The following is a 24,795-nucleotide window of genomic DNA, read 5'->3' as shown; positions in this document are numbered from 1 at the left end:
AACAATCAATCAAAACCATACAGCACAATGCTGCTCTAAGAAAATGGGAGTTTAGTACAATTATTGCCGGTCATTTTCCAACCTGCTATATCCTAACACAGGGTCACGGGGGTCTGCTGGAGCCAATCCCAGCCAGCACAGGACACAAGGCAGGAACAAATCCCGGGCAGGGCGCCAGACACACCAAGCACACACTAGGGACAATTTAGGACCGGCAATGCATGTAACCTGCATGTCTTTGGACTGTGGGAGGAAACCCATGCAGACATGGAGAGAACATGCAAACTCCACGCAGAGAGGACCCAGGAAGTGAACCCAGGTCTCCTAAATGCGAGGCAGCAGCGCTACCCACTGCACCAGCTATTATTGCTGGTTAAAAAATAAATTCTACTCAATAAGACCTATTAAGGTAAGACAAGACATGATGGTACTGTAGATGGCATTACCAGCTAGACCAGGGGTCCTCAATCCCAGTCCTGGAGAGCCGCAGTGGCTGCAGGTTTTTGTTCTGACCTGGTTGCTTAATTAGAAAGCAATTCTTGCCAGTAAAGCACTAACAAGCTATGAAATTAAATTAACTCTGTTATGTCAGGTCATTCTCCTATCCTATCTTTCCCTTTCTATCATGCAAATGATTTGAAGGCGAAAATGGACGAGTAATTCTCAGTCCTTCACTTTTTTCTCTTCATTTTTCTTCCAAGTATTTAATTAAACCCAGTAGTGCCAATAAATACACACAGGTATAAATGTAAATAAGCTAAATGGAGAAATGCTGCTCTCTCTTGTCATTTGCATGTTATTGATAATAAGGAGCAATTAAAATAGCTGTTTAAGACAAAATTAAGCAATAAGCGCTCAAAATCACTAAAGTGAAGCAGAAGTGTTACTTTAGCAATAAGTGCTTTTTATTAAGCAACTGGGTTGGAGCAAAAACCTGCAGCCACTGTGGCTCTCCAGGGCCGTGATTGAGGACCCCTGAGCTAGACAGATAGCTGTGAAACACTCAAGAGTTTGCCAAAGTCAAGGGTCTCGAACTCAGTTCTTGGAGGGCTGCTTGCTGAGAGATGTCGAGAGATAGATAGATTTTTTTTTTTGTCCCTAGGGGAAGATTTGGATAATTACAGAAGCTTTTTAAATAAGTAAATACATAAATTGATAGATAAATAAGCACAGATACACACACACACACAAGCCCAGGTGGAAATTTGTTTTTTTTTACAGAAGCTCTTTAAATAAATACAAAAAAAAATGCATATGCACTCACACACACACCAGAATGACTAAAAAGGAAGAAAGTTTAAAAGGGAAAGAAAACTTTTGACTTGGCAGTCACAGTCCCAGTGAGGCCAATGGATTAATTAGAGGATAATCGTCGCTGTTAATGGAAAGTGGTCTTATTATTGTTCCCATTGAGAAGTATCAGACATATTTTCCTTTGAGTATTTTCCTTATGAGAAAAATCAACAAAAACTATTTTGTAAACTGGAATGCATTAGTTCCTCTCAATCGCTCAACTTTCTTCTCTTGTTTTCTAAATTTATGATATTCAAACCATTTCTTTTGGAGGAAGATGCAGAGGTGAAAATAAACCTGAGTCGGGCTACTCCACAACTCTATACCTTGCTATGTGTACTGTAGATCATTTTAGCTGGTTAAAAATGGGAGCAATTAAGGGACAATCATTTTTAGCAAGTGAATAAAAACAGAAGTAAAAATACAGAGGGTTGAGTAAAATGTCTGTACACTAAAACAAGACCTCTCACAATCTGAAGAGAGAAGCAAAACCACCAACAACTGAGACTGCAGACAAAGAAGAAAGGAAAGCCACTTAATTAAGCAAGAAGTTCCACTAACAGCTACAACAAGTTGGTTTTTTAATTTAGAAATGAATAAAAACGTGAAGTAATTCCACAATCTCTGGGAACTGTGTGCATGCAGATTCTGCTTATAAATATGAACATTACTCACTGGTGTTGACATTTGCTGCAAGTATACAATTAAAATGCACTATTTTTTGTTTGAATGCATTTGTTTTTGCAGTAAGTAAAAACAACTTTATGAGCAAACTCAAAAAATGGAATTTGTTATCTATTCGGCACATCCACAAATAGTGCTTTGCAAAAGTTTTCAGAGCCTTTAAAACATTTCAAATGTTACTGGATTGCAAAGGATACCTGCACATCTTGTGCTAATCTGTACTTTTATTGCAAGCTCACAAGCTCAAGAAGAACAAAAAAAATGTAAGACCACCGCTGCCACCCCCCACACTTTGCTTTAGCATCTCTGTTACAGAGTATATAAAGTTCACAAAAATGCTGCATGTTTGTTTAGAAAGACTATAAGCGATCGATGTTTCGTTGAGATTGAATAATGAGGTTATTAGAAATAAACTTGATGCATAAGGAATAAAAATCAAGACGGAGGCAAAGAATTTAGGGGTAATTATTGACTCTGACCTGAATTTTAAATCACATATTAATCAGATTACTAGGACAACATTTTTTCACTTAAGAAATATAGCAAAAGTTAGGCCTCTTAAAAACAGAAATTACAAGAGAAATGAGTTCACGCTTTTGTTTTCAGTTGACTAGATTACTGTAACGCACTCCTCTCAGGACCACCAAAAAAAGACATCAATCGACTGCAACGAGTGCAGAATGCAGCTGCTAGAACCTTAACTAGTAAAAGAAAATCCGAGCACATCACGCCAGTTTTAATGTCACTACATTGATTACCAGTGTCATTTAGAATTGACTTTAAAATACTGCTTATAGTTTACAAAGCCTTAAATAATCTGCTCCATTTTATATTTCAGAATGTCTTTCACCTTACACTCCAAATCCTAACCTTAGATCTTCAAATGAGAGTCTGCTAAACTTAAAAGAAGTGGTGTGGCGGCCTTCTGCTGTTATGCACCTAAAATCTGGAATAGCTGACCGATAGAAATTTGACAGGCTGATACGGTCGAGCACTTTAAAAAAACTGCTGAAAACACATTACTTTAACATGGCTTCACTGTAATTAAAATCCTGATACTCTGTATATGCATTTAATTATCAATATCATTCCTGGTGGCTCCATAATCCATACTAATCCCTACTTTCTCTTCTGTTCTTTATCCGGTTTTCTGGGGTGGCGATCTGCGCCACCACAACCACCTGATCAGGGCACCGTGATGTCCCTCCATTGATGGATTAAAGGCCAGAAGTCCAGATGACCGTCATCATCAAGTTCTTCCATGAGGACTGATTGAGGTCATTGATGTTAGGTAGAATGCCTAGAGCGGGGCTGGGTGGTCTTGTGGCCTCGGACCCCATGCAGATTTTATTTTTTTCTCCAGCGGTCAGGAGTTTTTTTTTGGTTTTTCTGTCCTCCCTGGCCATCAGACCTTACTTTCATGCTAATTAGTGTTACCTGATTCTATTTTCTTATTTATTTTGTCTTTTTTTCTCTTTCTTCATTATGTAAAGCACTTTGAGCTCCATCATTTGTATGAAAATGTGCTATAGAAATAAATGTTGTTGTTGTTGTTGTTGAGATAGTAGTGGCTAACACTGCTTGAACTTAACATTCAAGGAAAAATAACAAAAGAAAAAACCATTACATTTTCTTTTTTTTTTAATATATATGGAAAGTTTTAAACATTGTAGCACTGATTAATTTGTGCGGAAAAATACACAAGCTCGGAGTTTCAAATGAAAGAAAACTTCCCTTTTAATTATGAGAGTTTTATACTGTTGTTCACTCAGTTGAAAAAGTCATCCAATTCTTTTCAGGTGTAACTTTGAAGAACAGCTCTAGCTTGTTAAAACTTTATAAGCAGTGAAAAGATTATTTATTCCCCCTTCATTATCTTAATGAACTATAGAAAACGGACATACAACACTCCGTGACCATGTCCTGGATAAGAGGGTTATGAAAATGGATGGATGGTCATACAACAATGTGAAAAAAGACATAGATTGATTCGTGACCCAAACCTACTCAAACCAGAGGAATCAGTGAAAATCCACATAAAGACGAGCAGAATGTACAAACTCCATATAGACATTTAAACCTTGGTCTTTGGTGCCTGAAAAAAACACCAGAGGAGTTCAACTCCACAGAACGGGTTACAGGTTACAAATTATAAAAACACACGCAGTATAAGGAATATTTACATAAAAAATACAAGGTAACATACAGACTAACACTGAACACCACTTACCCCTAATGCAGGCAATCGCTGTGTACAACCTACAGCAATCTTAAGCTTCCAGTCAGTCTCACCATCCAGCTGATCAGTACGAATGAAACATGAACCTAAAAATAAAAAATGAGTACTGTTATATCCACATTCAGCCTATTCTCCATTTAATAACTGATGCACAATAGCTGACTGTTCAAAGAACCTATGCAAGAAATACTTTAACAGCAGAAAAATATTAATAAATAGCAGTGAATGGCAACCCCTAGCAGGAGAAGAGAAGAAGAAGAAGAACAAGAAGAGGAAGAAGATGAACAAGAAGAAGAACAAGAAGAGGAATAAGAACAAGAAGAAGAAGTAAATCCCAAAGTTGGAGAACAGTGCTACCATATCAATTTGATTTCATGTTCTGTTATTTTGTTTTTTTCTTTTGTGTTACATTTTTTGTTTTCTTTATTTGAATGAATGTTTTCATTTTATATTCTTGCCCTTCAAAATGAACATCTTCTCAAATTTCTTTAGATGCACTGTAAAATCGTTTCCGTATCTGTACAAAGCAGAGATATTTTGCTTTAGATAACGGAATGTGTCAATGACAGGAACTAAGCCTGACCCTTGTCCTTTATTGTTAATCATCTTACTGTAGATACTAAAATTCACCGCCCTGAAAGTGGTACTACAACCTGAGAACATTATCAATATTATTGCTTTGCGTCCTCCCCATCATAACTTATCGTCTATGGGGGAGGAGAGAAAGCTTTAGATTCGTCAAAAATGTTGATCCCCATTTTAGGGTTCCCTGATACCAAAAACATATCTCGATGATGGGTACGTGTCTGTCTATGTATGTGTGTGTCACAGTTTCTTTAGGACAGTGTAGAGCTGAAACATCTTGACGCAAAAATACCAAACTCAAAACTTAAGCCTGTTATGAGATGATGATGTGCTGTTTACCCCTCAAATCCCAAAATTCTGCAATTAATTATGAATTATTCTCATTAATTGCTATCATAATGACGTATTTGATGATCAGAAAGATCAGCATCAGAGCAGGAAATAATTACTGAAATGTTACAGAATAGCTCGGGTAACACTCATGTTAGAATTAAAAAAAAAAAAAAAAAAAAAACAATGGCAAAGCATTAGAGCTTTAAACATTAATTATCTTTTTCTAGCATCCATAACAGCTGCTTTTGATCCCTTTTGGTCAGAAATAAGTCCATGGCAATCCCAGTCAAAGTCTTGAGACAGAAGCTTACTTATGCTGAAAAGAGCAAAATGTACAGTTTCATTTATTCATTTTGCTGGAGCCTAACCCAGCAAGCATTGGGCACAAAGGCAGGAACAATCTCTGGACAGGGCACCAGTTGATTACTTTAAATATAATGGCATACACAACTATGAAAACGCATTTCCCGCTTGCAAGACATTCGGCATTGCTGCCTATATACCACAATTAATTAGTCAGATCTTTCTGTGAAGGAATCTTATAAGGGAAAATTCTTTGACAAAAATACATCAGAGTAATACATGTGTTTGATGTGCAAGGTAAGCTATCGCCCTCTTATTGAACTCATTTCTGTTAAATGGTTAATTAGGGTTAGAGGTTTCAATAATTGGGTTAGCAATCAAACTAGCTTAGGCCTGCCCTACCAAATGTTCATTAGACTCATTTTGGCCATGATTTTCCAAATGAAATTGTCAGCATACATATTCTAAAAGGCACATTGTGCACAATTTAAAAGAAATTCCAGAAACCCTTCAGAAAAAAACGTTTCAACAACAGCAGCAGCACGGAAAACTCAACTGAACCAATAACAACATTAAGTGCTAGCCTCACCTTTCCCAAAATGAGATTCTGAACAATGATCAAAAAGTATTATTTTTCAAATTTATTAGCCAAAATTCTCAAGCATGGTAATGGCAATTTGAGAATGCCTTTCTGTATCAGGACCTAGATGGATTACCATATTGTAGGATCTGTGAATTCTGCTTAGTATCAGAGAGGATACTGCAAGAGGATGGCAGACCAACAGCCCAAGATTTGAAGATGAAATGCTGTTGGGTCATGCTGAAAGATGATGGTCCAAAATACAGAAGGCACTGTTGATGTTGAGAAAAGTTATCTTAGGGAAGATCAAGCTCTTCTTAAAATGTTGTTCATGTGTGAAAAGTCACACATTTCAGAAAGTTAAGGCAAATCTAAAAAGGAGTGTTGGGCACAACTGCGCCACAGAGCTATGTTACTTATCTTATATACTGTATAAATGTCTACGCATGGAAGCGTCTGTCTGTCCACCGAGAGGTGGAACTGGGGTAAAGGCTCCACCTCCGAGGAAACAGAAACTTGCTTGGCCGATAATACACAAGCGAGGCGAGCACATCGGCAAAACGGCATCCCTTTTACTTCTCCTCCCACTGCTAATACATAAATGTTGGCAAAACAAAACCTCCGAAGAAAAAGACACTCTAAGGTTATAGATCTGCGGCGACAATCAGAAAGCTGCCAGTTCGAATTTCGGAAATGCCAGAAGTGACTCTACTTCACTGGGTCCGTAATCTGCAATCGTGTCGTCCTGGGTATGATGTTAATCTGCAGTCAGCCCTGCAAGCAGGTCCTCCAACTTACAGGGAAAACGAGGGGGTTCGTGTCAGGATTGGCACTCCAGCCACCAAAAAAAAAACCTCACACCACTCACTAACTGCTTTGAGACTCCAATTCAGGTGGCTCGTCGTTTAGTGGGTGCAGCAATGCACTACCAGTGCATGCCCCCAACCTCTCTCTCCCCTATACAACAGCCACTGTGTGTATACACAAACACACACAAACACACACACACACACACACGGTAACTTTTTGCTGTAGATTAACATCTACAGTATGCGTGAAAATGCTTAGAATTTCTTTTAATTTAGCATTGTATGCTTTGTAGTAATTAACAAAACAAAATTCCTTACATTGATTTTTAGTTAAGGGACATTCATATAACAAGACACAAGATGGACTGTAGGCTGCAACCCTCAGGTTTTAATGGCCTCTTTTCAGCAATTAAAACACACTGTCTAAGTCTTGGATGCAAACTGCAAAAGCACAATATCAAACTATTACAAAAATGTGCATTATACAGGGTGGCACAGAAAAACGGGAACTTTTGAAATGCGTAGTGGCAGCCATGTGCAGTTGGCAGCACTGCGGAACAGAGACCTTGAGCTGTAAACAATCTCGCCATTTAATAATTTAGTAATCAATTGCAAGGCAATCAATGGCAGCTGTGCGAGAATTGTTTCGGTAACCGTGTCATCTCAAGATTCGGTGACATTCCCTGGCCCTCAAGATCACCAGATTTGTCCGTTTGTGATTTTTTCTTGTGGGGCTACCTTAAGAGTCGGGTCTACACGACTCAGCCAAGGACACTGAATGAACTGAAACAAAGAATACACAATGAAATTCGTGGTATCCCAGCTGAGATGTTGCAGCGATCAATGGGGAACCTCAACAGCAGATTGGAAGAATGCATACGTACAGGAGGACGCCATCTATAGAACGTAATTTTCAGACATTGATAATTTGGATTACTGTCTCTTAAAAGGCAAGTTGTTGTGGTTCAATTGCTGTCAATAAAATTTTTTTGTTGGATGTCTTCTATTTTTATTGGGTTTTTCAAAAGTTCCCGTTTTTCTGTGTCACCCTGTACATAGCCATTTTAGCACTGCTGTGTTCAGGGCTCTCACTAGGTAAGCAATACCACCCCGAGTCAAGAGGGAGCACTGTTGCTAGCTCAATTTTGTTTTCCATCTGCAGTTCAGAGGGCAAACAGCCAAAAGACAAGTGACCTCACTTACGTACCTGTCCAGAAAGCCCAATCCCTTCTGGGGATTCTCCGCAAGTTGGCTTTTAATTAAAACCCATGACTGAGATTCTATTCAGAAGCTCTAAACCTCTTTAAAAATTTTTGTTTGATGGCAGATGCCATTGTTTTGCACTATTGTGGTGCCTTTTCATTTTTGATTACTTTCCATCATTAAAGGGGTTTACTACAATGCCACCTCAAATCCACATGCTGCCTAACTCTCATTCTTACTAGAATATACACACACACACACACACAAACATACGTACATATATAATTGTTTCAAAACAAGATGGTGACAGCAAAGCTCTGACTGACTGATTGACCAATTTCCTCATCCTTTTTTTAGATATAGGTAAATAGCTAAAAAAAAATGGGGTATACAATACCACTATTTTTTTATTTGCAATTCTGAATGTTACCTCATAACATATACACTTTGTCTTTGTTCTAATTTTTTTTCAGCAATTCAGCATCTGTAATGTTCTGCTTTCTTAAACCTTTGATAACAAAAATAAAATAATGAAAGATTACTACTGATATTAAAGCATACTGAGTGCTAAAATTAATTCACACCAAAAAAAGCTGCCCTTCTCAATATTTCTGCTTTTAAGTGTTTTTTTAAAACTGATCAATTTAATATTTACTCAAAAGACTGCCCCATTATGCCAAATGGCCTATATTATAAAGAACTACATGAAAAAATATGTATCCTCTGCGGTGGGCTGGCACCCTGCCCGGGGTTTGTTTCCTGCCTTGCGCCCTGTGTTGGCTGGGATTGGCTCCAGCAGACCCCCCGTGACCCTGTAGTTTGGATACAGCGGGTTGGATAATGGATGGATGTATCATGTATCCTTTTTCTATAGAGAAAATGTGGTGATTGATCATAATTTTGTATTGCATACAATTTCTTACTAGGAAGAGAAGGATACAACATAACTGATAACAATAAGTCAATACGTTCCTCTTAATTCAAAATCCTATAGAAGAGTGATAAAAGTTAAAATAAATCAAGTAAATCAAATTAAGAACCCTGCCCTGAACTTAGCTACACAATCCATACAATAAAAGTAATCATGCTGAATGCACACTAAGTGGAGCAAGCACAAAAAAAAGAAGAGGTAGAGTACAACGTTTGAATGAACGCCGTCTGGGGTGTGTGGATATAAACTATTTAAAATCATATTTTCAGACATTGCAGGCATACTGTAACACATTTTATACCCTTAAATAGCTGAATGCCCCCTCCACTAGCTTTTGTCAAAGCAGTCTTGAACAGAATGCAAGATTTAAGATCTCTTGGGGGGAACTAACCTAACTCTCAAGGGTTGACTAATCGAAATATATTTAAAGCAGGATTATCCATAAGGTTTAGGTTTTTTGCCTCCATATATTCATTTCTGTGACTTGAATCAGAAGGGAATGTGTGATGGTCATGAAATAGCAATTCATGGGTTCAAGAATGTAACATAAAAGGCAGTAAAACATATGGCATACATTGAAGACATTCTGGTCACACCATGCAGAAAAGGAGTTGTCATTTCTACACGGTGTGACCGAAATGTATGAAAATACTCTCAAATTAAAAAGTCTGCAATGTGCACTTTAAAATTACAAATCAAATCAAACAATTCAGATATGATTAAACTGTGGACCAGAGGAGAAAATGGAAGGAAAAAAAAATCAGTCTTCATCCGTCTCTCTCTTTTATTATATATATGAATATATATGAATATATGAATATATATATATATATATATATATTACAGTATATATATATTTCTGTATGGAATATAGAAAATAAGTATTTTCTATAATTAGAGACTCTGTGTGTATGTATGTATATGTATATATATATATATATATATATATATATTGTAAAAGCTATATAGCCCGACCCGGCACAGATCACGCAGAGGCAACGTGTACAAAAACACACAGGTTTTATTTTCTTCAGCCGTGGGCACACGCCTTCCCCGTGTCCCACAGGCCCAACACAGTCCCAAACACAGTCCCAAAAACACAATCTTACAATTTTCCACCACTCCTCCCAGGCAAGCTTCGTCTCCTTCTTCCTCCCAACTCTGGCTCTCCGAGTGGTGGTGGCTGGGCCCTTTTATAGCCCACCCGGAAGCATTCCAGGTGATTAACCACCTGGTCCCGATTGCACCTCCGGGTGGGGCTGAAAGCTCGTCCAGCCGGGCTGTGGAAGCAGGCAGCTCCCCTAGCGGCCACGCCGGGCCCCAACCAAGCTGTGGAGGACTCCATCTCCCATGGAGCCCTGCGGTGGTTGGGGAATCACCGACGGCCAGGAGGCTGCCACCAAGCGTCCCGGGGGAGGTATTGGTCTTCCCATGGCGGCTCCCCCGGAACATAAGCAACAGAGGCGTCCCTACCGGCATGGGACCCGGCTGTCCTTCACAATATATATATATATATATATATATATATATATATATACACACACACACATACATATACATATACATATATATACATATATACACATACTGTACGTACATACATACATACATACATACATACAGAGTCTCTAATTATAGAAAATACTTATTTTCTATATTCCATACAGAAATATTGTAACCTTCTGAACATTATGGATGATAAATTGGACTGGACTGCCAATACTGATCCTCTGTGTAAGAAAGGTCAGAGCCGACTGTACTTCCTTAGAAGGTTGGCGTCCTTCAACATCTGCAATAAGATGCTGCAGATGTTCTATCAGACGGTTGTGGCGAGCGCCCTCTTCTACGCGGTGGTGTGCTGGAGAGGCAGCATAAAGAAGAAGGATGCTCACACCTGGACAAACTTTTGAGGAAGGCAGGCTCTATTGTAGGAATGAAGCTGGACAGTTTAACATCTGTGGCAGAGCGACGGGCGCTGAGCAGACTCCTGTCAATCATGGAGAATCCACTGCATCCACTGAACAGGATCATCTCCAGACAGAGGAGCAGCTTCAGAGACAGACTGCTGTCACCGTCCTGCTCCACTGACAGACTGAGGAGACCCCACACTATATGACTCTTCAATTCCACCCGGGGGGGGGAGGGAGGTTGAACGCTAACATTATTCAAAGTTATTGACTGTTTTTACCTGCATTTTTATTACTCTTTAATTTTTTTTTTGTATCTGTATGCTGCTGCTGGATTATGTGAATTTCCCCTTGGGATTAATAAAGTATCTATCTATCTATCTATTATACTTTAATATCATAACAGAATGAAAAGTATTCCATGTTTGGCAACAAAAATAAAGTTCTCCAAAATCCACTTATGGTTTATTAAAAAGGACAACAAAAATTAAAAGTAATGGATTTAAACTACACTTGAACATTCCTGCATTGTTCAACATGAGGTTTTACTAAAGGTACTGGGAGCTCATCCAACCTAGATGGCTGCCAGTACAGTAATATGCATTATTACCATACTTTTCTTCATTTTCTGTCTGATTGTGTCATCAGACTACAGTTCTTAAAATGGGCCACTTTCATGAACACTGTAAAGAAGTGCAATTACACAGTAAGCTTTTGCCAACGACAAGAGATGCTGATGAAAAGAGTAGAAAATGAAAAGGATTCATATTTTACACACTAATACTGATAGAGAAGAAACTTAGTGTACATGTACAGAATAAATAAATATTAACAAAAGACATGTCATGGACAGTCTGCTTTCAAACATTATACATTCACCTGTGAAAATCATAATATACTGAATGCAGAAGGGATTCAAAATAATGATTTCAGGTTATGCTATTCAGGGGGAAAAAAATCTACTCAAACTGATGAAATCTTCCGTAATTGCGCAATAAAGTTAAAAAAAAAAAAAACCTCTGTTACAGTAGTATAAGAGTTTAGATCCATTACGGAAAACAACCTAATCATTCAAAACTTGCTATAAGTGGAACAAAGAAGTGTCACATTCTAATTACAGTAAGCATTTGCCAGTTTTATTTGAATAAGGAAACCATTGTAAAGAATCCAAAGATTTTTTCTGTTAGTTTTCATTGCCACAATAAAACCAAGACTGTAGTATAGAATTTATGACTTCAAAGAAAAAGACAAACGCTTGTCACCTTGATCTGCAATAATAGTAAGATCGTTCATAGGAGTTTTTAGAGTAAATGCAAATACTTATATATAAACAGTTTTAGCACTTAAATTTAAGAAAAGTATGAATGAGAGGAAAGTAGGTATGTCATAGAGGATAACGACATGTCAAGACTAAATACAAATGTGGCTAAGGTCAGATAAGCAGAGGGAGATACATTTCTTTGATAAAATCCCCTAAAAATGTGCACTACATTATCAACAACATTTCTTGTAAGATTAATCTTCATTGATTAGCAGAATAGTAAGGAACACAATGTGTATGACGCATGAGCTTTCCAGCCTGTATAATAGGCAGAAGGGTTTACAATGAAGTTTTTGTTTTGTCAGTAAAAACAGTTGAGAATCAGATTCAAACTCCTCTTAATATTGCAGTCTGTCCTATTAACTTTTGATTATTTTAATTTATTTTGAGGTCCCAGCAAGTGTTTTTAATGTTGTCAATTAAACATTAAAAACATGTGTACTATATAAAGACAAAAAAAAAACCCTGGATATAAACCTGGAAAATACATCACATTAATATCAGCGATGGAGATTGAAAACAATACAGTAGAAGCGCTAGTGACAGAAGAAGCTTGTCTAGATTTCTCACTTATTAATAATCAGGGTAGAACTTAAGAGTTGGGATAATGCGACTAGGATCCAGGAATCATAATACAATAAATTTTGCAGAGTAAAATATACAAAGCATATTCAGAGCAAGACTGCTAAATTTAACATCAGTAAGGCATATTATTAGCCAATGTGGCAACACCTTAAATAAACAAGCGGGATCAAATCTTGCATATGATTACGGCCGAAAAACGGTCTAGTAGGTTTAAGAGTAATTGATGCATTATGCAAGGTAAGCTTATTCGGAAATGCTAAAAAAAAAAAAAAATCAGTAAATTAAAGAGAAATCCAAAAAGGATAAATAAGGAACTAAGAAAAAAAAAACAGCATGCATAAAATGTAGAAGAGTAATAACTGCCACTATAAGGACACAATGAAAATGATTAAAAAGGATACTGGTATAATATAGAGTATTTAGTGAGGAATATTCCAACAAATAGAAAACGTTGATCTGAAGAGATATACTCAATACTGTTGTAGTAAAATATACCAAAACTGAAATTGCATATCATCTAAATTCTGATTTTTGGTAAGTTTTCACATGTGAAGAATACGATTATATCCCTATAGCTAGAAGGACCATTCAGAAGGTACTAAGAGATATGGAGAGTGCACAGATATGCAACTAGGAGTGAAAAGTCTCTTAAGAAATTCTCCAGACCAGATAGAAATCTTCCTGGACTGCTTAAAGTTGTTACTGAACAGCTTATGTGTGGCACTTATAAAAAGTTCAGATGTGTTATTGGTCAGTCAACACTGTTTTAGATGAGTGAAATAATGTTTCAATAATAGGCCTGAATTCACTGAAGAAGCAATAAAGACATTTGACTAGAGAGGCGCCTATGATATTACTCATTTTGATTTTCACAATGCTTATCATAAAACAGCACACAAGAGGCTAGTGATCACCCTTAAGCAAGTAGGGGGTTTGAGGGACAATGTGCCAATGGATGTAGAATTGACTCCAACAAAGAAAGAAAAGGGTTATAGTGAGAAGACCTTCTTTTGAATTAGGCAGTGTTAAAAATGGTGCCTCTCGGGATCAGTGCTATGACAGCTGCTCTTTTTACTTTATGCATATCTAGATAAAGATGTTACCAGTAACATGTCATATTTTACGACTTCTAGTCGGAGGAGATATCAATCTTAACAGCAGTTGCCAATTTCATTGCCAGATCTAGTTGATTCTCATGACTAAAACTTACTGGGCACGGCACACTGCACAATATGTGACAATTTACAGCCCAGTTTCAAACTGCACAAAGAATCAATCATGTGCCCGTGACAGCCAATAATGTGCTGCCTGACACAGCCGGTGCTATAAGAAGGGTTTACAGGTATGTAGAGTTCAACAGAAATATATTGGCCTTTCTTCTTGTTCCCCCATTCTGCTGTGGCACATAAAACATGAGAAATCAGACAGATGAGCCTCTCTTCTGTCTATAAGCTCCAAACTACCCACCTTCCTTATTCCTTGTCGCTGCATTACTTCCAAGTGGATGCTCATAAGTTGTCATTGCTCTTAAACAGAACCCAACCCTGCAATTTAAGTTTATATTCACAGAAATGTATGGCTTCAAACAGGGTTTGTGAATGACTTGCTCTCAAAGACATGTAAGTTAGGTGGATTCGCAATGCTAAACTGGTCACTGTGTCAGTTCTCCCTGCAATGGGCTGGCACCCTGTCCGAGGATTGTTCCTACCTTTAGCCCTATGCTTGCTGGGACGCTGAGCGGTGCTGCCCAGGATAAAGCAAGTTAAGAAAATGGATGGATGAATTTAATTTGTTTTTTTTTTGTTTGTTTTTTTTCCAAAAAAGATATAGATGTAAGAAAACAAAAATGTCTGAGAACAGTGCATTCCAGAATACGGCTTAAATTCTATAATTATCATCACTGTGGATGATGTCATTTAAGCTACCTGTTTAAGTTTTTTCTACTTATTTTTAGTTTCAGAGGCTTTCTGTACACCAGAAAATAGTAATATGCTGTTGATGTTAAGGAAATGCAGCTTTTCTATAAGAATCGTTGCACTTAAAAGTTGTGCACTTACTATTTCATAATGACACATCCTCCAGCGTTAAAATTTAAATGCAGACAATTGACCTTCTGGTGATATTGACAAATGTTTTGTATATGCTATACATTACTTACAGAGTAAGGGATACCCTACTCGAGTGAGTTGAAGTCTGTCCTTTAAACATGCAGTTACAGTGTATGAAATCATACACTACATGGAAAACAACAATAGGCCGCATAAATCTCATCAAATTTCCTTTTTTTAACTTTGGCCATTTAAGGGTGACTTATCAACCATAATATAGAATCTTGCTTATGGAGAACCTACAGCTGTCCCAGACAGGAAAAGACAGAGTTTTCCAAAATACTTATTAAAAATCATTGTGAAATAGTGTAAGTAGTATTAATTCACTATATAAATGATTGTGTTTAGCTTAACAATTAATCTATATATAAGGACTTGTATATGTGTGTTATGTACAGTAAGTCAGCGTTTCTCAACCCTTAAGTATTTGCGACCCGAGTTTTCATAACAGTTTTAATCGCACCCCTCTAACGTTTTTCCCTATAATAAAATGTATTCCTCTATTTTTTGCTGCCGATACACCGCTATAAGTTTTATTATACCTACTTAACTTATATCGACATTTATCTAACTCTATATTTATTGTTCTAGTATCAGAATGTAGTTTAAGTTAATTTGTTTTGGTGTCAATAGATGTATTTATCATATTTTCGATTCTTGTTTTCTTTTTTTCACATCTTCGCGCCCCCTTTTTGAGGTTGAGAACCGCCGATGTAAGTGCATATTAATTAATTCTCATCTGTTATTTTCGGTGCATCCTTCACACATTCTTATCTAAGCGCCTTGAGCATGGGAAAGGTGCTATACAAAATGAAGCGTATTATTATTATTATTAAGTTAATAAAAATAAAAATGTATTTATAAAGTGCCTATCACAGACAAAAGTCAAAGGACTGAACAATAAAACACAGAATAAAATTAAATATCAAAACAACATAAAATACGAGGACAATACAAAAGTCACCCATTTCTAATTTTTGTTTTGTTTCTTGTTTAAAGTTCTTCACTTTGAGTTACATTCTTTGCATGAAAATGTGTGATAGCAAAACATAACAACAACATTTGTGTGTTAAGCACATTTCTTTATTGCACATCAATATTACGGCTGCATACATCTTTTACAATTATTTATAAAGGTAGATTTTATAAGACTACAAGATTGTAACAACCCAAAGCACCCCCAAACCACACAAAATAGTGAAATATTACTAAACACTTTGAGGAAAGTGTGGACGTACAATCAACATGAAAGACTGCTTTGGAATGACTCAATAATTCATAAAACTGGATTGAGTTAGAGGCGCTAAAAAAAAGATTACAAATCTCCCATAGAACAGTACAGAATACAAGCTTTTAAAGGATGGAAGAATTTTGATTCATCTCAGTATTTCTGTGAGTAGGTAGATCTTTTTAAGCAATGACTCGTGTTAAAATTAAAATGTTTCATTTTACTAGTCAAAGCTGCAACACATACTGTATATGAATTTCTGTTAACACTGGCTGATCATAAGAAGCAGATGCTTGATTAGGCTACAGAACATGTTAAGTCCTTTCCTTATCAAGCTGACACAAACAATTATAATACTACCAGTAACGGCGTACTGCACGATAATGTGCAGTGAATCCACTTGACTGATAGTTTTCCTCCTCTTTCTCTGTACGTTTACCATTCGTTTGCTCAGAGGTTGATGCGCTTGCTGCTTCCCGAGCAGCACTTCTTTTCTCCACCCTAGCGTCCCGCTGCTTCTCTTCTTTCGTCGGCATCTTTTCACATTAAAACTGATTAAGTACGTTTTTGTGTTGCAATTACTTAGGACGTTTTCTTTAATTTTTCACTTAAGCTGGCACTTCAATCTGCCTCAAAAATGATTAGCGAAGGTGGTAGGGAATGAGAACGGTGCCCATATGCATCGCCAGACGGCGCCTGCTGCGCTGCCAAGAGTTGATTCTACAATAAAATAAAATAAAAATAAAAAGAGTAATAAAAATCATCACCCCGAAAGTGCATAGTAGACGTCACGTAGTATAGGTGTACCAAATTCCAAGTCAATAGGTGAAACGGTTTGTGAACTACAAGTGATTTAAAACCCTGGACAGACAAACAAACAGCCACGGTAGCGTATTATATCAGAAGATTCATTATATAAAAATAGCATAAGAAGCATGAAAGCTTTGGGTCCTGTGTTTGAAATGTAAATAATTGTGCTTTTTTAATGGTAATTTCATCCAACATTAATTTTGAATGGGCATTAAAAGCCTGCTTCTTTAAATTCAAGGAATACAATGTAATATTATTATTTAATATATATTTTGCTCAAATACTGACAACATAAATAAAACATTATCAAAAAGAAGTCTGTATAATGCTTGCTCACGGTAGCACACAGATAAGTCTGTCACAAAGTTGAACAGCAGTGGCCAACTAAGAAGAAAAGTTCCCCTTACACTAAAGGGTGTCAGTAGTAGGAGGGGGGAAATTAAGAAGAGGATTATGTGACAGGAGGCATTCTGACAAACTGCCAACAAGTACATTTTGTTTGGGTGCCCAAGTCCGGATGAATTTGGTGTCACAATCAAAGTACCTGGACCCTGATGTAAGTAAAGTCTAGCAGGTCCCCATATTTTATTCATTAATGCCTGTATATTTAGCAGCTTGCAAAGCTAACAGTTTCAAAGGACATGGTTGAGAGAGAAGCACCTGAAACCATATCTGACATGAAGGTGGCATTTTCACACAATACTCTTTCCAACAAGCTTGCACCCTTGCCTTTGCTTAGTAATTGTGTTTCCACTCAGTGCATGCTAAATTAATGAATCTTTCATTTGCAGGGTTTAAAAATTGCATGTCACTTGCTTTAACGGAAGACTTCCCGTTAAAACAAATTCTACCAAACACTCATATAAGCTTACAACAGGAAATCCTTGTAACCTGGTACATGGCTAAACTAGACTCAGATTTATTTTGTTGATTAAAACAGACAAAAAAAAAAAATTGTAATTAAAACTTGTTTTTTTAATCGACTGACGCATGTCTCTTGTAGCCATAATTCACACAGAAACTGAATATGGAAGAACAATCTTGAAATGAAATTGTTTAAACAGAAAGTAACACAGAGTTCAAAAACCAGTTATTAAAACTGATACATCTTTTTTTTCTGCCCCAAACACCCTTCTTCTATTACTTGTTTTTTGTGAAACGGTGTTTACTAGGTTCAAAGCAGAAACTGAACCCTAAATGAGGCAGCACTCCTTGTTAAGACGTGCACACTTTCACCTTTACTAATAGGAAGCCACTAAAGAAGCATCAATTAAACAACTGCTGTATACAACAGGAGACATTTTAATGAAGGATATATACTTAATGTATATACAAAGGAGTATGCACCCCATCTACTGTGCAGACAATAATTCCTGCTTTTCTACTTGTTATAATAACAATAACCTGACTGGTAGTCTAGTTCCAGGTGTTACTATTTCCATTACAAGCAAGGAAACTAAAACACAAGTTACTTTAAAAGTAATTTCATGAAATGATACAACATAACAGATTTGACAAACAAGAGGAGATCATCCATTCACTCCATCGGGCTCGTTTGTTTAGCTAATAGCTAAACTATTCCAATATCTCGTCGAGATTCTTCTTAAAGATTTTCAAGGTTTTTGCTTCATGTCTCAGTAGTTTATTCCAGATTCACACCATTATTTTTGTAAACTAGTCCTTCCTGGCTTCAGTCCTAAATGCATTTCCCCTTCACTTCCAGACAGCCTGGAACAGATCTATGGAATTACTATGTTGCCAGTTCCTCTGTTTGTTGCTGTTTAGTTTTGATTCAGTTTTAATGTTTGGCTTTTTATTGATTTATACCGCATGATGCCTGTTATTTACAGCTTTTTACTTCTTTATATACAGTACATTGTCACTAGAGAACAAAGTTGCTTAGTTTATCTGAATATAGAATTCATCTTAGAGTTTTTCTATGGACAATTGGACTTTTGATTTATACTGTAAAAAAGATATTTTTTATAATAAAAAAATGTTTAAAATTTACATGAGAGAAAAGACTTTTTATAAACCAATCAATGATCATGATATCAATTCATCCTCCCAGGAAATGTTCCTATTGCCTTTGTTTCTATATACAGTATGAAGCAGGAACCAAGAGAGACATGGCCATATAAATCCAGAACCAGGATCCTTCAGGAAAATGTTGCTGAAAATAAAACTAGAAAACAGACTTAGCAGAGTTTGACCCGTTTCCTGAGGTTAGTGCAAAAGGGACATGAATGACCCGTATCATATATGTGCCTCTGAGGATCACTCTCTGGGCTCATCTGAGTTAGGTACTACCGCTCTGGGTTGAGAGAGGGCACCGGCACTAACAGTCTCCTCTCTTGGTCCCTCCACAGCATTGAGAAGACGTTCAGTGAGAGCTGCTGTCTCTGCCCCTTCTAGTCCTACACCTATAAATCCTGTAGCTGCTGGAAGAAGCTATTCTGTCCTTCACCAAACTTATCATAGGACGGAATTCCTTCCTTGCAGCCTAAATCCTACTTAGCCTGACGGCAATCTTATTTTTGAACCTTGTTGTACAGGCGTGAATAGTGGACTTCTTCCAGGTTTGCGTCCTAACACATTTCAGTGGTAACGTACACTTCCTTACTCAATCACAAATGCTATTAAACCCAATTTCCGGGCACTTTGAAAGTTCGTCTCCAAATTTCTTCAGGATTTCCTTGGAAGTCACCCAGTATAATCACATTAGCATGCCCTGGGCCTGTTCCTTGGTCTTTTCCCAGTGAACTGTGCCTGGTGTACTTTCTGTGGGAGACACCTAGGGGACAAGCTAACCACATGTCACCTAAACTGGCTCCTTTCAATCCGGTGAAACAGCGATTCTACTTAAAGGCCCTCTCATACTGCCAGGATTCTCACCCTGTCAGGTAGAATTATAGCCAACCAAGCATATGCTGGAATCTCACTTCAGCCCCTTATATCAATGATCAAATTTTTTCAGGCACTACCCAGTGATCTTGACCATAGAGATAAGGAAAGCGTAAATGGAAAGCTTTGTTTGCAGTCTTCTCCCATTGCAGCACAACAGTCTGGTAAAAAGTTTGAAAACTGCTGCTCAGCAAGTCTCGTAGTTTACCTCCGTGCTCAATTGTGAAGACTCCTCCCAGGTACTTGAGCTCCACCTACCTGCCCCTTATCTGCAGACAAAACACCACCTTCTTCTTCCTGTTAGTGCTAATTATTATCCCAACAGCATTATACTCAACTGTGAGCTGTTCAATACTCTTGCAGATCCTTCCAAAAGATACTATGGTGTACATGTCAAGCTTTTTTTCCAAATTCTCAAAGCACATGTAGACAAACCTAGCAAATTCCAATAAGCTACCAAGTATTCAGTGTTCCAGAGATCACAGCCTGATGAGGCAGAGCGCAATTCATTATCTCAAGACACAAGGGGATTGCAGCCTACCCATTATCCCCAAACCTACTAACCTCAGATGAAACTTTATATCCTGTCTATGATACAATAATGAACAGGGAGATGATATAAGACATACTGTTAGCAGAGTCCAATGCTCATGGATACTGTTATGGAAGCACTCTCGCTCAGGAAATGCAAAGGCCAAATGCAGCAGCAGAACCATACATTCTTGTAGCTCTTTCCACAAAATAATATAGGGCACATGTTCATAAGCTTTTTCCAAGTCCACAAAGCATATGTAGACACGATTGGCAAACACCAATGAACCTTCAAGTGTCTGTTGTATGGAGATAAGTATACCTGATAGGAATAACCATGTGCACATTTTTCTAAGCGATGGCGTCAAATAGCAATTCACAGTTTGACCCTTACAAAGGTTCTAATTAAATGTAAGGGGACCTTGACCAGAATATGTAAAACAACCAGGCCAATTACTCAACAATGCTGTATACCAGGTCCCACTCTTGGACTCGGCATGAGATTGAGTATTTTTGGAGTGAACTATGTAGCCCTGTTAGGCTTGGGGCTTACCATTACGGCTCACTATCCACAATGCAAAAGGGAAGGATAATGGGGCAATGTCAGTCAGATAATAGGTAAGAGTGGACTAGACCCAAGTATACTAGACCTTGGCAAGGAAACCTTGCCATTAGGACAAAGAAAGTTTAATTGAATATGTGAAACATAATGTCCCAAGTCATCTTTCTCACATCACCACCACTGACACATATTTCTGAACTTCAAAGTCAGGCTGTGAATTTACTGTTGAGCATGTAATGTACCAGGTGTGTATTAAGACTGGGGGGGATTTATGATGTTTTAAAAACAATCACTTCCAGAGATCTTGTTTTACTAACATTCTACTAGTACAATGCCAATACACTAAATTACTTAATATTCTGTGGTCTCCTAGGTTTACCCCTGAATCTTCTCCCAGTGGTCAATTTCTGGAACAGTCCCTGTAAGGGAAGCCCAGAGAGCTTCCTAACAATAAGTCTAACACAGCTAAATTTGATTCCCATTTATCCAGAACAGTAGGACTCTGAGGCTTCTCCTAGATTTCTGACCTCTTCACCCTAACACTGAGAGTGATCCCAGGAACCTAAGCATTCATTTGTACTCTGAAATCCCACTCTTTCTGCAACTACCTAGAGATTGTGACCTTAGAAGAGGAAGGGCACATGAACTGATTGGTAAATGAAAAGCTCCATCTGAGAACTTTAATCAAAATTCAATGAAATACATTCTCTCTGTTTGCATTATTCTCACTTAAATAATACTCAACTTTTCCATGTAATATTACACATTCATATTTTGAACACACAAAAAAGGGGATAACTAGTCAATTTCTTGACAATGCTCTGTAACACTGACCATATTACAGTGAGCCATCATAAGCTGCAAAAACCTGGATAAAAAAAAGTGGCCAGCAAATGAGTATGCTTCATCTAAACACTGCAACTAATACATGTGAAGATCTTGCTTATCTTCAAACACGGCTCCCATTGTTAAGGATTTGCTATCGCTTGAATAAACTGAAGAGACAATTTAAATCACTGAAAAAAAAAGAAAATATTAAAGCAACAATCTGAACTTATGCCTGTCAGATTCTGACAAATAGAAGCAATTATGTTATATGAGATGAGTGATCATATATTTAATCACGGTACCTTTTACAGAACCCTTTTAGTATCTGACAACTCAGTTAAAATAAATAAATAGATGCAATTATGTATATAATGCAGCTTTTTCAACCATAAGTGTATAAAATGGGCAGTAATTACAAGCTCAATTTCCTAGCATGGGGGGGGGGTGCAGAGCTGCTTATAATCACATGTTGAATAGGAAGCACAGTGAAGTAGGTCTACAATATATCTCCACAGTGCCAACAAAAACATAAATCTTCTTCAACAATCTATTTTCCATCATACTTATCCACAAGAGACGTTTCAAAAGGGTCTTTACCCTTTCTGTCAATGGCTGCCCTCATTCATCTATTTCATGGAGAATTATATCGCAGATCAATGTAGTTCAAGACCACTAAGCATTTGTAGAGCTCTTGTCTATGGTTGACTAGTTTTCCAATGGTTCATCACATAACAGATTTCAGAAGAATCAGCAGGTATATGCGGTAATCCCCTAGCCAACTGTACAAACTGTGCGTCATGAAAACTCAAACAGTACATCAGTAAAATGCTAATTTTCCGTCTTGTCTTTAGTTTAGTCGCTTCCCTTGTTTTGAGGATGCGTTTAATGGTTTATATTAACAATGAAATTAGCATGCCAGTAATTATTTTCCTGAAAAAACACATCTAGTATTCACAGCCTGCACAAATACAACTATATGTATTGTACAGCAGACAAACACTGTGATGGAATTACTGGTAAAATGCACATATTAATCAATGATTTGTGAGAGAACTGGATCAGAGGTTTCAGTTGGTAAAAAGTACATGGCACTTGTAATGCATAAAAAAAAGATAATGAAAAAAAAATATCAAGGCTATATTAAATAGATCTCACTACCCAATGAGTGCTGCATCTCTTAAGTAGAACATTTAAGTAAAACAAAACAAAGTAAATATTGAGCAACATTAACAAAGTGACATACAATTTTCAAACAGTTTTAGTTTTATGTTAATTCAGACAGAAAATCGACTTTACAAAGACTACATTAAATCATTGGAAGATTCTCTAATACCAGGGTAAGAAGCGTCCACCTTGAAATGCTTTAGTGGCTACACAATTTCGCTGCAAAATCTTCACTGAAAATTACTTCCTAGTCAGAAGGCTTTCCTTAGAATTAATGGGAGTACTGCTGGGGCATTTCTACTCACTGAGCCTCAAGTCTTTTCTTGACGATCTTCAAAAATACTTGAAATGATTTTTCACAACAACCACTCACAGACACAAATGATACAGTTTTAACCAGCCCAATAAATCAAAGGTTAAAAGTCTACAGATATGGAGTTACCAAATATGTAGCGTACACCAGAAAGTATGAAGAGAGAAAAACTCTGCAAGGAAGGGTGGCAGAAACATTAAGAAGCATGAATAGAAACAACACAGGTGGAGGCTGTCATACCTGCCAATAGAGGCTTTAATAAAAACTACACAGCTCTGGAATGTGCTATATTCTTTTTTTATTAATTATGTAAAAATGCAAATACACAGCAATTATGGATTATTTTAGATTAAAAAATGTTTAAGAATGTATCATGTTGAGGATGATTAATTTCATTTATTCATTATGCTTTGCTGCACCATAAAACTAGCAATTCATCAATTCTTAGCGCTTCTTTAAAGTAAAGACAGCATCATGTAATGACAACAAGTGAAACTGCAAAATGTTTAAAAAGGAATTACGTTAAACCTGGCGTGAGGAAAAAGGCTACAACTGTGTAAGATATGAAAAAATGACTTACATAATGAACTACTTAATATTCATTTTATTTCTTAGCCAAAACATCAGGCCAGGTGTTGTTCTGCTTAGATTCAATTACCGGCCAAGAGAAAAACATATATTGTGATGTATGGCTGGCCGTTCATCCCGGCCAATACCCCCACGCCGCCAGATGGAGCCCTCCCTGCGGTATGGAGGTGCCCCGAAGACCAGCAGGGTATCATGGACATTGAAGTCTTTATGCACAGCCCTGCTGGATACCATGGGGGCCGCTGCAGGGAGGAACAACGTTTATTTGCCTTACGCCCCGGAAGTACGTCCGAGTCACATGGACAAGGGGAATGACGTGCTTCCAGGGTGAAGAAGACGACTTTTTATCTGATCTGGAAGTGATAAGGAATCACATGGACTGCGGATTGGTAACACTTCTGGGTCAGGGAATATAAAAGGACTCTGGGAACTCCAGACGACGAGCTGAGCTGGGTGGAAGGGTGGCAATGCGTCTGGGAGTGTGGAGAGTTGTTTATCGGAGTATTGATTAGTGTATTGTTAATGAGTGGAGAGGAGGGTGCTTGGTGCACTGTGCAGAATAAATACAGTCTACTTTTGGACTTTTATCTGGTGTCTGGCATCTTGGCCAAGGGTTCAAGGGAGCGATAGCGCCCCCTATCTGTCACAATATATATAAAAAAAAAGATATGACCACAAAAAAGATAATCTCATTATACGGTGAACATATGCTTGGCTCACATGGAGTTTCACTATTTATGTCATTATGATATGAAATACAGAGTAAAGTGACAATGCCAAGGTCTACAATGCCAGGATCTGCCCTACTCTTACTCTTTTTCTATCACCTAGCAGAGTGACCACAACTGCATAAAACATTCCATTTCACGGACAGTAGCAAGGCTGTCTACAGCAAATAACAAAAATCACTGTTATAGAAACTATTAATGTTTATTCAAGGAGCTATAAACAATGTATCGAGCAACAAAGGAAAATCTATGGTGCAA

The 24,795-nt window shown here is 37.5% G+C and overlaps 1 protein-coding gene across 2 annotated transcripts in view; it reads right to left on the bottom strand.

Moving 5' to 3' along the window:
* atp9b (ATPase phospholipid transporting 9B) overlaps positions 1-24,795 on the bottom strand; it is a 329,584-nt gene that overhangs the window by 199,512 nt on the left and 105,277 nt on the right. For both annotated transcript variants that reach the window (XM_039737704.1, XM_039737705.1), the window contains exon 8: positions 4,208-4,302. In XM_039737704.1, coding sequence (XP_039593638.1) covers positions 4,208-4,302 — 95 coding nt within the window. The remainder of the gene's footprint in view (positions 1-4,207; positions 4,303-24,795) is intronic.

Source organism: Polypterus senegalus, chromosome 15 (assembly GCF_016835505.1).
Source record: "Polypterus senegalus isolate Bchr_013 chromosome 15, ASM1683550v1, whole genome shotgun sequence".
NCBI lineage: Eukaryota > Metazoa > Chordata > Cladistia > Polypteriformes > Polypteridae > Polypterus > Polypterus senegalus.
The sequence above is the reverse complement of the archived record's forward strand: the minus strand, read 5'-3'. Positions and strand labels throughout refer to the sequence as shown.